Below are 16,055 nucleotides of genomic sequence, written 5' to 3'. Positions count from 1 at the left end.
GTTTAGGTGAATCRACAGTCAGCGCTCAGGTAAAGTTAGCTTTAAAGCTTTCTCCCTTCTCATTTCGTCCACAAATATTCTTTACACAAGGCTTTAAATGCACATTTAAGATGTGCAATAAACAAATCTCATATAACGTGACTGGAGAAATTAGAAAAAAATGCAAATAAGATAACTATTTACTAATGTAACTATAATTTACCCAAATCATCTGTTTTCCTGAATGTTTTTTTTCTGTGGAACGTAACTCCAAATTATTTGTGGAAAATTCACCTATTGCAGTTCTTTATAAAATATTCTTAAAAATAACACACAATGTGCAAAGCTACTTGAGGCAACATCGGCTGTTTMTTTTCCTGGATGCTAACTGGTTGAACYGCAACAGTTAGCACCTAAATATGCACTRGAAGCACATTTTAGCTTCTAGTGCTAATGTTGCACTCAAGAAACAGACAGGAGTCCTTCTTCAGTTTAGTCTTCTTCAGTCCTTACTGACCACTTTAGTTTCCACCAGCTGTTTCAATGGATATTAAGGTCTATTTGGTGTTTGAACTATTGAAATAGGTTGTTATAAGTGTTTTTTGGAGGAATCTTAAGTATTGTTATATTAGCGATTAGCTTGATTAGCAACGTTAGCACTACTAACAGCAATCCCGTGAGTATTCCCAGCAGAGKKAGCAAATTCTTACCCTGCCAGGATTTCCTAATCCAGAATAATCTGATAACCAGAAATAGGCTCCTCAAAACGATGAAGAAGAACAACTTTGTTTCAACAGATTCAGATTCCTGTAACTTCAGGCTGTAGGGCGACGTGACCCTGCTGACAAAACGTTATTTACAATCTAGTTTCCCCTCAGAACTAAAAATAGTCTTTTTCAAAATTTCCACACCCAAGAGTTTCAGATCTGACCCAGTTATGCATAAAATCAGCTGATTACGGGCACCAGACAATTTCTCAGTGCATCTTCAGTGATAATAAATAGTGTATCAATCTAATTGTTGGTAAATTATTTTAGGTTAACCATTGAGTTGATCAAATGGTTAACCATTTGATCAACTCAATGGTTGATCAACCATTGAGTTGATCAACTCAATGATATAAAGTCTGATGTATTTATATCATCAGACTTTCTTGAAAAAGTGTTTTCCTTCGCAGTTTTGCTATGAAAAAAAACTTTTAAAAGTTACACTGTAAATAATGAACAGTAATTTGGTTTGGTTTAATCAAAATGTGGATATTCATTTTTCAAAGTCATATTTTCCTCTATGCTACTGACACATTTACAAATGTAGGAGTCTCAAACTAAATATTTAATTCACAAGAMAACATTTGGGAATTAAATATTCACAAATATTTGATTTGTGAATACTAAAAAGTCATGAAGTTATTTTCTAAAACAAAATATGTTCTCACAAAATATAAATTTCCTAAGTACATGTTTAAGTGGGAGCTAAATATTTAGTTTTCAAAATAAATATTTATCTACAAATTAAATATTTTTTTGCAAACTAAATATTTAGTTCAGAACTAAATATTTATTTGATAGTAAGCAATTAATTTCCAAGCTAAACATTTAATTTTCAACTAAACATTTAGTTGTGAATACTACAAATTAAATATTTTTTWAACTAATTATTTTCTAAATAAATATTTAGTTTTCAAACTAAATACTTAACTCCAAAATATWTTTTTWAMYWAAWWWTTWWTWWTYMAAAWWARKWWTTWRSYWARRMCYWAAMMWTTWWTTKKKRAMYWAAWWWTTWRSYTTWRRAMYWAARSKWAAWWWTTWRSYWWTWAAAWTTTTWWTTTKKWAAMYKRAWWRKTWRSYTKSMAAWTWAAWWWTTWAMYTKGRAMYYYKRMMWTTTATAAATGAACTCCTACATATTTAKCCTCTATGACWGACTACTTACACCAAATTTATTCTGTAMATTTTTTACRGTGTAACTTTAAAATGGCTTCCCATGTGGATCAGAACCAGAGGTGCTGGTTTCTCACCGGAGGAGGCTTGGCTACAACGCAGCAGCCCATCTTGTGCCAGAAGTCGCTCATGCCGACGGTCTGCCTGTCCAGCGGCTGGCCGTTGCTCTCTGCTGCCGCCCTGCAGGCCCGAGAAGGAACTGCAGTCTGTGGATAATCCTGGGGCATCCAGACAAAAAGCCACACAAATGTAGACAGTCAGAGGGTAAAACCCTGGAAAAAACCCACTGTAGATTAAAAAAATAAAAATCTACAGGGACTCCAGGTGGTTCAGATTGGAAAAAAAAGAAAATCAGGATATCCACAAATTTCCTCTGGTGAAAAATCCTCAGGCAAAAAAATTAAAATTAAAATGTACTCCTCAGAAGATTCAAACGTTGAAATCCAAACATCCTGCGAAGACACACACAAAAAAACAAAAACATGACAAACTTTTTCATTTTCCAGATTCAGAACATTAAATAATTTAGTCTCGTTATAAGTTCAGTCCTCTGGTTCGTCGTTCTGAAAGTTGCTCCTTTTATTTATCACATTATTCGCCTTTCAATGCCTCAGCGACCAGGAATTATTTTAATGCCTCTGCATGTCCACCTCAAAGACTCAAACGGCCTCAAGTTTCTAAATTACCACAATCAATCTGCAATCTTTAAATGGCTCCACATTAGGTTGCTTTATCTGCTCGCACTAACGGCTTGATTTAAAACAACTAGACCTTCATCTAACCTTCAGTTCTTTTCTTTAAAAACCGCCCCAAATCAAAGCCTCAATGCAGAGCAGAGATTCATGAAGCTACCAAATAAGGCTCGGTCAGCGAAACGCTAACGGCGTATGTGATTACATTTTTTAGATGCTTAAATAGCACTTATGGTCCAAAAATCACCACATTTCCAGGAGAAATGCTCAAACATGAGCAAGTCGTCTGCAGACGYTGAGGCAGTCTGTCATTGGGCTGCATGGGAACCAAACCCTGGGAGACGTCAACACGRCAGCAACATTAAGCGTGACTAAACATTAGGTGTGGTCCAAAYACGGAGCAGCAGGAAGTAACACAAGCAGACACGCACACCAGGAGCTGCAGGCCTGGAGGAGCGGCGCCGGTGGGTCAGATCACGAAAACTACTCCGGCTCACTAACACTCAGGAACCAGCAGCCTGAAAATAACACATCACATTTATTCACATTAAAATATTTAACTCTTTTCTTTGCTCTTTGAACAGATTTTGAAATAAGTCGTTCTTTAACTAMCAAGTGTTGTGAGCATTAATAACATTTGCGGCTATTTTTAACTTAGAAGCACAACAAAAGAAAAATAGAYTGGAGCTGCTTTGGCAGCCATTAAATATAAATATAATCCACTCATTTCTACAKACTTATCCATTTAATTTTWATCTTTTTAMATTTAATAAAAGTAATAATAGCTGTGAAAGACAGCACCTCTAAGGACCAGTTTATGCAGCTTATCTGCAACAAAAAATTATACTGGGGTTTAGTTATTCTTTAAACAAAATAAGCAAAAATATTCTACTGTTTGCAGTACCCGCTGTTCAACCCAAAGAGGGCAGCACTGAGCCGGTTTGAGTCTAAATATTGCAAAAAATAAACAAATTTACAAAAAATGTCTCAATTTCCACATTAAAATGAAGATAGTACCATTAACAATCAATTTATACAGCTTTTTTGCAACAAAAAAGGTTGACTAGGGGTTTAGTTACTCTGTAAATGAAATAAACWAAAAAATTGGACTGTAACCAATGGGAAATTTTGGTTGCAGTACCCACTGTTCAACCCAGRGGGCAGCACTGAGCCGGTTTGAGGCTAAATATTGCAAATTTTACAAACAATTTTTTACAATTTGCGCAGTAAATTGTAAAGTTGCTTGCAGATAAGCAGATAACTTCTTGCTYATCTRAGAAAGAAGTTCAGATAAGCAACTGAATGTCAAAACAAAATAAATTGCTGCTTTTATTGCTTAGAAAATAAATAAATCCTGTGAAATGTAAAAAAAAAAACAAAAAAAAAAACATTTGAAGATCAAAGATCAGCTTTCAGCAGGCACAAAATGTTCAACTGCAGGCATCGAATGTAAAAATTATTCATCAACCAGAGCAGGAAACCTGTGCCTTCRGGGCAGAGCTTGTTTATGGGATCAAGTGTTTCCTGATGGTTGGACATGTTGCTGGTGGCAGATCTGGATCACAATCATCTCCACCTGATGTTTTTATCCGTGGTTCAATTAAGGATAATAAATCTGATTTTTCCCCGTTTGTTTCTGTATTTCAACCAGGCGAACCTCGGCTGGATGGCGGGAGGAGTTTGCTGCGTCCCGATCAAAAGCTCCAACTGCGTCTATTCTGAGTCGGCTCTGCCTGGTAGAAAACTATCTGGAGTCCCTCCAACACATTTCAGCAGATGATAAGGGAGGAATGTGGAGGCCAGAAACATGTAGCTTCATGCTTGACATCCACAAAGATCAGCAGAGAGGAATTCAGCCCGAGGGGTCGGCTTCGCCAAGGAGAGGACTTCCTGTTTGGGAATCAAACAGTTCATCAGACTGAAAAGTCTGAAGGTCTCCACCAAATCCTGGGGATTTTTTAAAATTATTTTCCATTTTGACGACTTGGTTCCCTTCATCAGCTGGTTTCATCTGGACTCAGACAAGCACTCAGATCCTGTGTTGTCTGAGCGAGCCATCACTCGAAAAACATTCCACACGTCTGAGCTTAATCTTACATAAATTACCCAAACCATCATTTCGACTCATCAGGACAGAAAACGCCTGTGTGTGATGGTTCTACCTCCGTTTGTAAACACTTTCGCTCTCAGGGTTGGTAACAAACGTGTTCACCTCTGGATTACAACCAGAGTGTAAATGGAAACAGACGAGGTTTGGTGGACTAAAAACTGCATTTTGTTTTATAAAATTTAAATTTACAAAACTTTAATTTCTGCAGTTTTTATGTGACCTGCACTGCAAAAACACAAAGTCTAACCAAGTTCTTTTTTTCTAGTTTCTAGTTAAAATATCTCAGTGTACTTGAAATAAGACAAAACTAACTTATGAGTAACTTTTCAGCAACATGTAGTAGCTTGTTTTAAGTAACTAATTCCTTAATGTTGACGAAAACGTTCTAGTTCCAGTGCCAAGGGGACAAAGCCGTTACCTAGCAACCCCCAGCCAAGCCCGGGCCGTCACCTAGCAACCAGTTTTATTTTGCTTTTGACATGGGAAAATGTCTTATTTTGAGTTTAAATATTTTTTCATGGATATTAACAAATTATTCACTAAAAACAAACTCCTAAATTTCACTGAAATGTTGCCAATAAGGTAGTTTTGTCTCATTTGAAGTGCATTAAAGTATTTTCCCTACAAGCAAGATTTGGTATTTTTCCAGTGAGACAGCAGAAAAATTCTGCTTCATGTTAAATATTATTATAAACAAAAGAAGACTTTGACAGGACTGGAGAAAAGGGAAGCAAAGAGGCTCAGTTGTGTGTCAGAATTTGAAGTGATGCAAGTTTTCAGGAATTTACATTTCGCCGTCTGCAGTGGATAGACGGACAGACGAATGGCCGTTCATGAGTATAAGCAGCACAATGGTGCAAACTCAGTCTAAACTTCCTGTCCTGCAGTCTGTTTGTTCGTCCGCTGTAATAAATTTTGTCCCATTACATCACTGGGAGGAGGTAAAACTGCCTCCTCGCCTCCCATTGTGTTGTTTGCAGGTGGCAGGATCCACAGTCTGCGCAGAAAACTTGATTAATTCCCGTTTATTTATTTAGCTTTGCTACCGATCTACAGCTCTCCAGCCTTTCTGAAGGTCTTTGACTCCTAAACCAAATGATTTCAGCCACGTTTTAGTAAAAGTGACCATAAGAAGCATTTTAAAATTCTTTTTTAAGGTAACTGTGTCGCAGTAATTATTGTCCCACAAGCACAAACAGTGCTGCTGAAGAACATTCCCATTTGTAATGCGCTTTYTTGGGACACAAAGAAGTATGATTTATATACTTAAACTGCATAAAGTAAGTGCATTTAATCATAATCATCTTGTCACTTWAAMTCCCAATAAGCTGCTGTTGGTCACGCCCCAAAAMTCAGCGTTTACACCTGAAAATGGCTGCAAASACATGCACAATTACACAACCGAACATCTTTGAAAAGCAGAAGTGCAGCCTCCTGCACAACCAACAAGAAGGCAGGAAAAGACAAAACACTTGTTTCTTTCCAGCAGCCATTGTACGGCACATACAGCAGTAGAACCAGCTGAACAAACGTGCTGGAGCTTCGGATGGGTTGCTAGGTAACAGGCTGGGCTTAGCTGGTGTTGCTAGGTAACGCCGGAGAGCAGATGAATGTGACTTAATCAGGAGATATTTAAAATGGCTGATTTTTCAAACACCAAAAAACATTAAATTAATGCCAAAAAAAACAGCATGGTGGTTTTTGAAAGTTGATTTTAGAAGTGGTAGAAAGCCAAATGGGAAAAAAATAAATAAATAAACCAAACGTATCCTCTCAAAAAGTCAAACATAAAACATTATGCTGCCTTCAGAAAGCCTGCTCCTACTGATCAGGGAGAATTTAACAAATTAYAAAAAAGACTGGTTGTTTGAAATATCTATTCAACAARTACAGAAAGATTCATGCTTAAAATACATGATTATTTACTTTATTGGGTCTATATTCCAGTTTTGGTGACATATTTATCTGCTGGACAGTCCAAAAACATTCAAACAACCAAAACAACAATAAAAACAAAAAGCCACGGTCGCCACCGGCCTGCTGATGTGAGAGCAGCTGAGCGACAATCAGCTGGAGGGCAGAATCAGCTGAAACGCCACAAAACGACAACAACAGGCCGCCTGTTGGAGGCGAGCGGCTGCAGGTCACACGATCACACTTCAAGCAGACGGGAGAGAAACGCTTATTTACACAAGACGGCCGAGACGTCTGACCTCTGGTTTCACAACGACCCCGGCGAACTTGATGACTAGCGTCAGAAAAGCCTCCAGACAAAAACCTGAAAACTGAGACCTGGTTGTCTTCTCTGTGGGAATTAGTCACTTCTGCACTGAAAAACTCTAATGAATAAGTTAAAGTCCAAGAAATTAATTTTAATGCTAAAACAAAGCAAATACATTTCCWGTTTAAAAGCAACTTTGAGTTTCATTATYGATTTTAACAAAYCTTTAATGTCAAATTATGAACAAGACTGAAAAAAATYTGAGGAATTGCTGMMAAAATAAATGCCAGTTGACRTTTTGTAAGCTATGAAAAAGCCCCGTGTAAAACATGAATCATTTAAATAAAACAGRGACTGAGCTGTTATTCTGCTCCACTTCCTCCTTTACAGACCTGGTCACACTTCCTGCTGCCGTTTGTCTGAGACCATAAGCAGGCTGTGATAAGGCAAAAACAAAAAGACAACCAAGCTGAATAAAAAGAAATGGGTTCAGATTCAAGAAGAAGAAAAAAAGGATGGAACCAGGAAAACCAGGTTTAGGGTTTCACAAAATCTCCGTATCGTTGCTTTTCAAGAAACTATAAAATCCTCTMAGGATGATTTACTATTTTAGTTTTATAATGTACAAACTAAATAAACTTAAAGAATTAACCAGAAGAATCCAGTCTTTTCATTAACTCCCATTGTTTTTTGTTCTTTATTACATTTCTCTCTTTTTTTTGGCATTTTTGGCATCCCGTACAGAGAAGCTGGTTGCCAGGGGAAAATTTTGTTTTACATAGACAATATCTCAAGATAAAGTGTTAATTATGATAAGAATTTTATTAATTCATGTCAACCTGAAGAGTTTTCACTGATTCAGACCTTTACTTGGAAAATATTACAGATTTTGTGATAATTATTTAGACTTTTACTCCAGTACAAGTTCTAAATAACAACAAACAAATGACATAGAAAGCAACTCTGCACCTTGACTATAGTTATTATTTRCATATTTTCCATTACTTTTTATTTAGAAGTACAATCATTTTTGATGTTATGCCTTTTTGTTTTACWTTTTTGAGTAAAAACTGTGAAATCCTGGTACTTTTACTCAGAGCTCTGGTTGTGTTAGACTCTTTTACTGGCACCACTTGAAAGGCARCAACTCGTTCTCTGTCATTTTCATACTTTTACATCAGTTTTTAACATTTTTTCTAAGTAGAGACACTATTTAGGGAATGTATTTTAATTCATTGAGGGTTTTTTGAATCCTCACCATTCAGTTTTACCCCATCATCACATTAAACATGAGGCTAAACTGTTAATTACTCCCTGATCAGTCATCTGAAAGCAGCGAACGATTCCTTTTTGACCASACTACCAGGCAGAAATTACGTCTTATTCTCAGATTTTCATTAATACTGACCTCAAGAAACCTAAAGTCCCCATAAAAAAATGCATCATTTGTTTTTATGTGTTAATTTAAAGCTGGAAAGGACAGACTGCGTCACCAAAACCACTTTTCGTCTTTGATTAATCAGCGCCCTGATCTGATGAAATCAGAGGGACCTAACGGACTACAAAGTTCATACACAAAGTAACGGATTACTCATCAGGATTTCTGCAGTTTTCCAGGAAGTGGCCATGAGAATCATTAAGAAATACCTTCAAAAGTTATTCCTTATTGCTGTGAGCCAAGATGAGGCTGTTAATGTGCAACACAGTGGAAGAGAAATCCAACAGAGGCGACACATTGTGCTAAATTCACATTTCACGCGTCTTTTACTTCCATTTGGGTTTCAGCTGCTTCCAAACACAACCCAAACCCACCCGGGCATTTAATGTTTTGGTGTCTGGAAAATGACTCGTTTCTAAAATCCACAGAATGCAACCAGGAGGCACTGCGCCCGTTACCTAGCAACCCCAGGCAAGCCCAGCTCKTTACCTAGCAACCACAGAAGGCTCCAGAACAGCCAATTCTGAAAGGAACTCAAACTAGTCAGTTGACCAGACTGAAATCTTATTATTCAAGAAAGATTTTGAACAAAAACATTTAATGATCATGTTTTGTACCAGTCCTAACCTGTTCAGGGAACTGGTCACTTTAACCTCCTGAGGAGCAGCGCGGTTAGCTAAACTACTCAAATGTTTCTTAGTTTACCTTTAGCTTGTTCTTCTGTTTTCATCCGTCACTCCCACAAAGCTTTCACTGAAACAAAACCACACAGAGCCTAAAGCKTCTTTCACTTTCAGGTTATGAAGTCCTGGTACTTTTCCTCTCTGTATTACTTTCTCCTACTACTCTGCATTATCTGCAGTTATTGTCAATTTTCACTCTTTATTTTTGCTTTTCATTGGATCTTTTTTACGTAATCTTCCAAAAATGTCAACATCTGACAGAAGAAAACTTGTCCTTTTTCCCTTACAAATCTTTACTTTTTTATTTAATATGCAAACAGAAATAGAACTGTGTTTGTTTAAAAATGACAACAAAATTGTGACCTTGTTTCCCCCCAATTTTAGCTCTGAATGAGTTTAATTTAACTGGACTGAGAGCAAAAACGGCTCTTTGACTTATAAAGATTACTGGTAAATTTACAGCGTTGTGGAAAGAAAGTTTTCCTTCCTGGAAGCATCATATAAACAATCACACAGTGAAACATTTGGCTCGGTGTTTCTGTTTATTGCAAAACAAAACCATTTTTTCCAAGCTGTAAAACAATTAAATGGGTGTGATGATAATGCTGGATGCTGGAACATATTTGGGACTTTGTCAAAGTGACAGCCTTTATTAATGTTCCTTTTAACGCTATGTACTTRTTGTTCCAGCTAATTCTGAACGACGACGTGTTGTGCTACATTTATGAAACTATTGGTTGTTGTAAGTGTTTACAAAAATGATTTTTAATGAGCCAAAGTCCTGAACTCCTTATCAGGTTGTCAGTGAACTTCTTGGACTTTCTGTTTGCGCAGGTAAGTGAGAGCTGTAAAATAAAACCTTTTCATGTTAGCGCAGAGTAAACACCAGCCAACAGGACGTCCCTCTCAGCTTTCCCTTTTTAAAAAATGCTTCTTTACGACAGGAAAGCGTCGACCCCCGAATATGAAGACAGGGCGTTTAAGGTGGCAGAAAGCGGAGCGGCTACAGCTGGAGTCCAGCTTCACAATGGCGCCTTTTCATCCAGACGTTTAAAGGTAGAAAACTTTCCAGCCGGTTAACGGGCGACCCTCCTGTTCTGACACAACGAGCAGCTTTCACTTCTCTCCCCCGGGAAGCAGAAAGTTAACACACCTCAAAGTGACGCAAGCCTTCAGGTTCACACTGAACAATAACGSCGATTCAAAACGCTCCAYYGATTATTCCAACCATCAGACATAAGAACCGTTTGCACGTTTTTTATTTAACCACTTAAATCTTCTTTCATGCAGTATTAGAAGAAGGATTAAAAGATGCAAATAAGCAAATAATTCAGTTACTTTTTAAAATTAAGAAAACATTTTATGGCTTACGAAACAGCATAGCATTCCTTTAGTGTACGTTTGATCATTTAATTGGTACGTTTTTGAATTAATCGATTAATAATTGGATAGCAAAAGGTTGTTAATATAAAATGTTGTTGTTTTGTTTCTTTCTTACAGATTTTGAACAGAGTGAATCTAAAACTACGGCACTGGAGGAATTCTGGGTAAAATACATTTCCACACAAATTATTTTTTACAGTTTTAGCTCTGAGTGTGGTTTTCAGTCTGTACACTCCAGTCAACCATTAGCCAAATATTAGCTGACAATTCTTTGAGTAATCGATTAATCACAATYGATCTGATTAATTGTTTCAGCCCTAACTTTGTTCGGTTTTTATAGACCAGAAAACTCTTTTTTTATTTATTTTTACAGAAAAWAACTAGCAAAAATGTATAAATTTACATCATCAGCCTCTTTTAAATTAACATTACATTGCCTRTAATAGGATAACACAGAGCTCCTTTAGTGAGCATTTGTAGATTAATTGATACATTTTTGCATTAATCAATAAATTGGACAGAAAAAGGTGCTTTATAGAAGTATTTTTTTACTTTTGTGTTTTACAGAATTTAAAACAAAACTAAAACTGTGCTACTTGATGGGTTTTCTGCAGAATATATTCCCAAACAAAAGGTTTTTATTTATATAAATGCTAATTTTATATCTTTTTCGTGCAGTTTTGGCTCAATTATTGCTCTGAATATGTTGTTTTTTTCACCAAATGGCCATTTTTCGGTTTGTTAAGGAGTAACTAATTACTAAATAAGTTGATGATTATTTAAATAACTGATTAATCACGATTGATACGACTAATTGTTTCAGCTCTAGTCTGAAATTAAACATAAGATCAAATTAGATGTAAGTTTTTATTGTGCATCCATCAGATATAAAACAGTAGATATATAGATCTATATATAGATCTTATATAGATTTAAGAGAAAATCTTAAATCTATACAGAGAAAATCTATGCAGAGATTTTCTCCTAATTTCCAAATTTAAATCGGTTTCATTGATCCAAGTACGACAACAGAGCGATAATCTAAACACCAAGTCTAAACCAACTCCACTTTTGAATGTCTCAGTTTCTTACAAATCAGGGATCAAATTTCCTGCAAAACACATAAAAGCATTAAAGACTCTGAACCAAAACAGAGACTCTTTGTTTTGGTTCAGAGAGTCCAAAACAGACTCTCTGAACCCAGAACCAAAACACTCGGTTTTGGTTCTGGGTTTTGGTTCTGGGTTGGTGAGAAGGTTCAGTAAAGCCTCCTGCAGTGATTTAACTGGATGCAGGTTGTTGAAGGGATGATCTCAGTGAAGCGTTTGACTCCATGACACACACATCCGCTGCTGGTTCTGAGATATTTGTCAGAACCTGAAATCCAGCCAAGCTGACGTTTAATGTCAGTGAACCGGGCCGACTGTGGGAACCAGATAACAAAAGAAAACCAGAAATAAACATCTGAGACAGAACCCTTCCAGGAATGTCTTAGTAATCACATAATTACTCCAGGGTTTCATGCAAAACCCACTTTTTGGGTCCTTAAAGTCGGGAACCAGCCAACGATTTGGGAGGCAATTCAGCGAAGACGTCAGACCTCAAGCCTCCATATTTTAGAAGCTGTGTTGACGCAACACATGTGTCATGGAGACAACAACGTTTATCCTGACTGCATTTCATCTGCAGAAAAACATTTATGAGATTGGCAAAAGTTTTCCACTTTAGACAGAGGAGATTTCTTGGCCTCCACCATCAGTTTCAGCCTTGAAGGGGATCTATTATGAAAAATTCACATTTTGCAGATTTTTATTTTTCAGTTTGGGTCTCAACTTCTTCTAGAAACAACCCAAGTGCTTTAAAAACAATCACTAAGATATTTATTGGCAATAAATTAAAGTTTTTTGGTATCTGGAAAATGAGCCATTTCAAAAACCACCTGAATGTTAARTCACATTYGATGGGTGCCGTGCCGTTACCTAGCAACCCCAACCGAGGCCAGCCCCGTTACCTAGCAACCAAAGCAGAACAGCATGTTTGCTCAGCTTCTGTTGATGTATGCGCTGCACAATGGCTKCTGGAAAAGTCAACTTTTGTTGTCGTCTTCTAGAAACCATTTGCTGCATTTTTGTTGGTTGTGCAGATGGCTCTACTTCTGCTTTTCAAAGATGTATAAATGAGCATCAGTTTGCAGCCGTTTTCATGTGCGAGTGTAAACACTGAGTTGGGGGCGTGGCCAGCAGCAGTTAATCTGGATTTAAAGCGACAGGACGCCAAAACAGCTAATTCAGGAACGAGTACAGAGTTCAGAGTGAAATCTCGTTATCTAAGAACAATTTTTGCAGAAAAGGTAAAGAACCTCTTTTGTTCAAAGTGTTCGATTGGTGTACAAACTTTTTGCAAAGTTGGCCAAAATTATCAGTTCAGAAATAATCTCAGAACAAAAACATATATAATTTTTAAAAACGTAAAATCACCAAAATGTTATTGTGATTTCTTTTAATCTAGGAACTATTTTATTTAATCAAATAAAGTAARCCAATTTTTTTGTAGGAACTGGATCATAGAACCAAAACTGAAAATAGGATTTGCTGGTTAAATGAAAGAAAGAAAATTTGCTTTTCATTTATGGGCTCAACTGAAGAAAAGTAAAACTATATTTTTGTCTATTTTGAGCGATAGAAACCGGATCTAGCTCAGTCTTCATTTGAAAACACTTCCTGCATTCATCTGAGCTTTAACAGAGCAATAAAAAGCAGATTTAGGTCCACCAAATGACAACTTTAGAGTAGATCTTAATGAGTAGAGCTGGTCCTAGTTACCATGACAACAGAAAGAAACCAGGAAGCTTGGAAAAGATTATCAGTTTATATGGCATCTAACATTTTTGTAAGTAGATTTAATTTCACAGGTTTTTCCTAATTTATATGATTTACTCTTGAGGGGGGGCCACACAAAATCAGCTGAGGGACCACAACTGGCCCCCAAACTTCACTTTGAACACCTTTACCCTGAAGAAAATGCTATTTTTATGTCTATGTGACATTTTCACTTGTTTGCATAATTTTCAGCAACTTATCCAGGTCAAAATAACTAAGAATAGTTTTACTTAGAAARAGGAATGGATTTATATGGAGAAAATTAGATCTCGTTATCTTGAAAACAGCTTTTCAGGCCGTTCTCTGCTTCTATTTTGAAACTAAAATCCAGCATTAACAAGACAGGAACGAATTTATGAAACTAATTCAGAACAATTTTGAAACAAAGTCTAAAAACACAATCAGCAACAAGTCCAGAAACAGCAAGAACGATGCAGAAATCAGTTTCCTTGAAGCCAAACTGCTTGTATTTAACTTTTCCTGGTAATCTTCAGTCGTTTAAAAGAAAAAATATCTTCTCATGACTTTGACACCCAGTCAGATGAAACCAGCCCCCCTGCTGCTGCAAACAGGACTAACTGGGTTATCTGTGAGGAGGTCAAACCCATAACTGGGTCACAGCTCAATGTAGCGTTTAGCTTAAAAYGCTGGATTTGCATTTGGCACAACAACAACAATAAAACAAAAACTGACTAAAACCTCAAAGCTGCAGCAGAACTGATGAGAAATATCTGCTGGCTCAGAGGTTTTCTTCTTTTAATTTTCCAGAAATGTTTGCCTGGAGAAACGTGAATCCCAGTGGAAAGTCAGGGCTTTCCAAAAATGACTAAACATGTTGCTAACGTAACCGCCGTGCCGCTGTGAATACATCCCACAGACACTGGGAACAGAGCGCTGCAGTGTTTCCCTCCTTCCCGCTCGCCGCACGCCTCTACACCCTCTGCAGAYCTGTAATTTGGCTMCAGATCTATAGATCTGCACCCAGAAACTAGAAGCTATCCGTCACAGCCCAGCAGTTATTTTTGGCTCATCCTGAGCAGAGGGGTCGTCTGTGACCTCCGACCTCTGACTTTAACCTCCACCTTCTYGCTCTAATCTTCTGATTGTTTCCGCTCTTTTTGTTTTTTGTCCAAGAAAAGAAAAGTCTTTTTTTTCAGGAGAGTTTTTAGCTGCAGATTAATTTAAATATTTAGATTTTACAGAACTAAGCGATCAGCTTCCTCTTTTCTTGATTCATTACGGTTCTTTATTCAAACTGCACTGCAAAAACACAAAATATTACCAAGTTTTGGTCTAGTTTAGTTGAAATATCTTAGTACATTTGGACTAAGACAAAACTAACTTACAAGTAACTTTTAAGAAAGAAATGGGAGYTTCTTTTAAGTCAATAATTGATTAATATTCATGAAAAATACTTTATTAGTTAACAAAAAATAAGACATTATTCACTTCTTAATAGAGAAAAAAACCTTTCAGTGGAACCAGTCATTTTTTAATCAGTATTAATTAATTATTTAAAACAAAAAGCTTCTATATCTTCTTGAAAAGTTACTTTTGTCATATTTTTAGTTCATCAAGATATTTGCACTAAACTTGACTGAAAATACTTGGTAAGATTTTGTGTTTTTGCAGTGCACAACTCAGACAGACATTTCTCTACACTGCAAAAACATACAATCTTACCAAGTCATTTTTTTGGTCTTTTTTCTGGTGGAAATGTCTTAGTACATTTGAAATAAGACAAAACTAACTATCAAGTAACTTTTCAGCAAGAAATAGGAGATTTTTATGTAAATATTTCTTGATTATTAACTAAAAAGTGGTCATTTTTTTCCCACGTTAATCTTGAAATAATCCACTAATACTTTTTCATCAATATTAAGGAATTATTAACTCAGAACAAGCTCCTACATCTTGCTCAAACGTTTATTCTACGGTAGTTTTGCCTTTTTTCAAGTRACCTAAGATATYTCCACTTGAAACAAGACTAAAATTACTTRGTAATATGTTGTGTTTTTGCAGTGCACAGAGGAGAAATGAATAAAATAGATTATGTGCGATAATTTCACCTCGTCCAGGCAGGAAATCCAGCCCAGAGAGCGAAGGGTAATGAAGCCCAGGGGAGTTTTCCTCCCAGGAGTTCTGGTGGTATGCTGTATCCTGTGACCCGTTGGATTCTCTGACCCGATTAGAAACTTCACTCTGCTCTCTTGTACCTTCAACACAACCTGAACCTTCATTTCAGGAGGTAAACAACCTTTAAGGCTGGTGATATAAACTGAACCAGAAAAGCGCCTGAAAAGCAGTAATTACTAACATGTTTCCTGCCCAAAGCGAATGGGAGCAAAGAGGCATCTGAAAACATTTAAAAGCCTCTAATCTAGTCTCAATCCACATGGCAGGGTCATTTAAATTACGTGAAGTGACTCTTGTGTACAGTAGATTAATAATTCACAGATTAATCTGTCCTTCAGGGAGGTGGTTGACCTGAGAACTTCAGCTAACATCTGAAGATTTTATGCATTTTAATCAGTTTACATGTTTCTCCGGTGAATTACAATGAAATAATTGTTCGTGTTGCTTATTTTTAGTAAAAAAAAAAAAAAGAGGCAGCGGACTCACCGGAGAGGAGCAGCAGGGAGGCAATGAGCGGCTGAAGGAGTGAGATCATGAACCAGCTGCAGCTTTCTGACAGACTCTCTGCCTTTCTCTCTCTCTGTGTGCGAGGTG

General features: G+C 36.8%; 1 protein-coding gene and 2 long non-coding RNA genes across 3 annotated transcripts in view; 2 read left to right on the top strand and 1 right to left on the bottom strand.

Moving 5' to 3' along the window:
• Positions 1-4,591, top strand: part of LOC103472549 (uncharacterized) — a 17,888-nt gene extending 13,297 nt beyond the window's left edge. Inside the window, exon 2 of the long non-coding RNA XR_001777117.1 lies at positions 4,263-4,591. This is a non-coding gene — a long non-coding RNA (uncharacterized LOC103472549). The remainder of the gene's footprint in view (positions 1-4,262) is intronic.
• The window catches only part of cdc42se1 (CDC42 small effector 1), a 25,234-nt gene extending 9,179 nt beyond the window's left edge, over positions 1-16,055 (bottom strand). Inside the window, exons 1-2 of the mRNA XM_008422254.1 lie at positions 15,948-16,055; positions 1,997-2,371 (exon numbers count right to left, since the gene is read on the bottom strand). Of these exons, the coding sequence (XP_008420476.1) occupies positions 1,997-2,146 (150 nt within the window). The 5' untranslated portion in view covers positions 2,147-2,371; positions 15,948-16,055. The remainder of the gene's footprint in view (positions 1-1,996; positions 2,372-15,947) is intronic.
• Positions 8,945-10,610, top strand: LOC103472546 (uncharacterized). Its single transcript, XR_534888.2, has 4 exons — positions 8,945-9,051; positions 9,754-9,805; positions 10,008-10,119; positions 10,564-10,610. It is a non-coding gene; the product is annotated as an uncharacterized LOC103472546 (long non-coding RNA).

This window comes from Poecilia reticulata, linkage group LG11 (genome assembly GCF_000633615.1).
Source record: "Poecilia reticulata strain Guanapo linkage group LG11, Guppy_female_1.0+MT, whole genome shotgun sequence".
NCBI lineage: Eukaryota > Metazoa > Chordata > Actinopteri > Cyprinodontiformes > Poeciliidae > Poecilia > Poecilia reticulata.
This window is presented reverse-complemented; position numbering and strand designations above follow the sequence as displayed.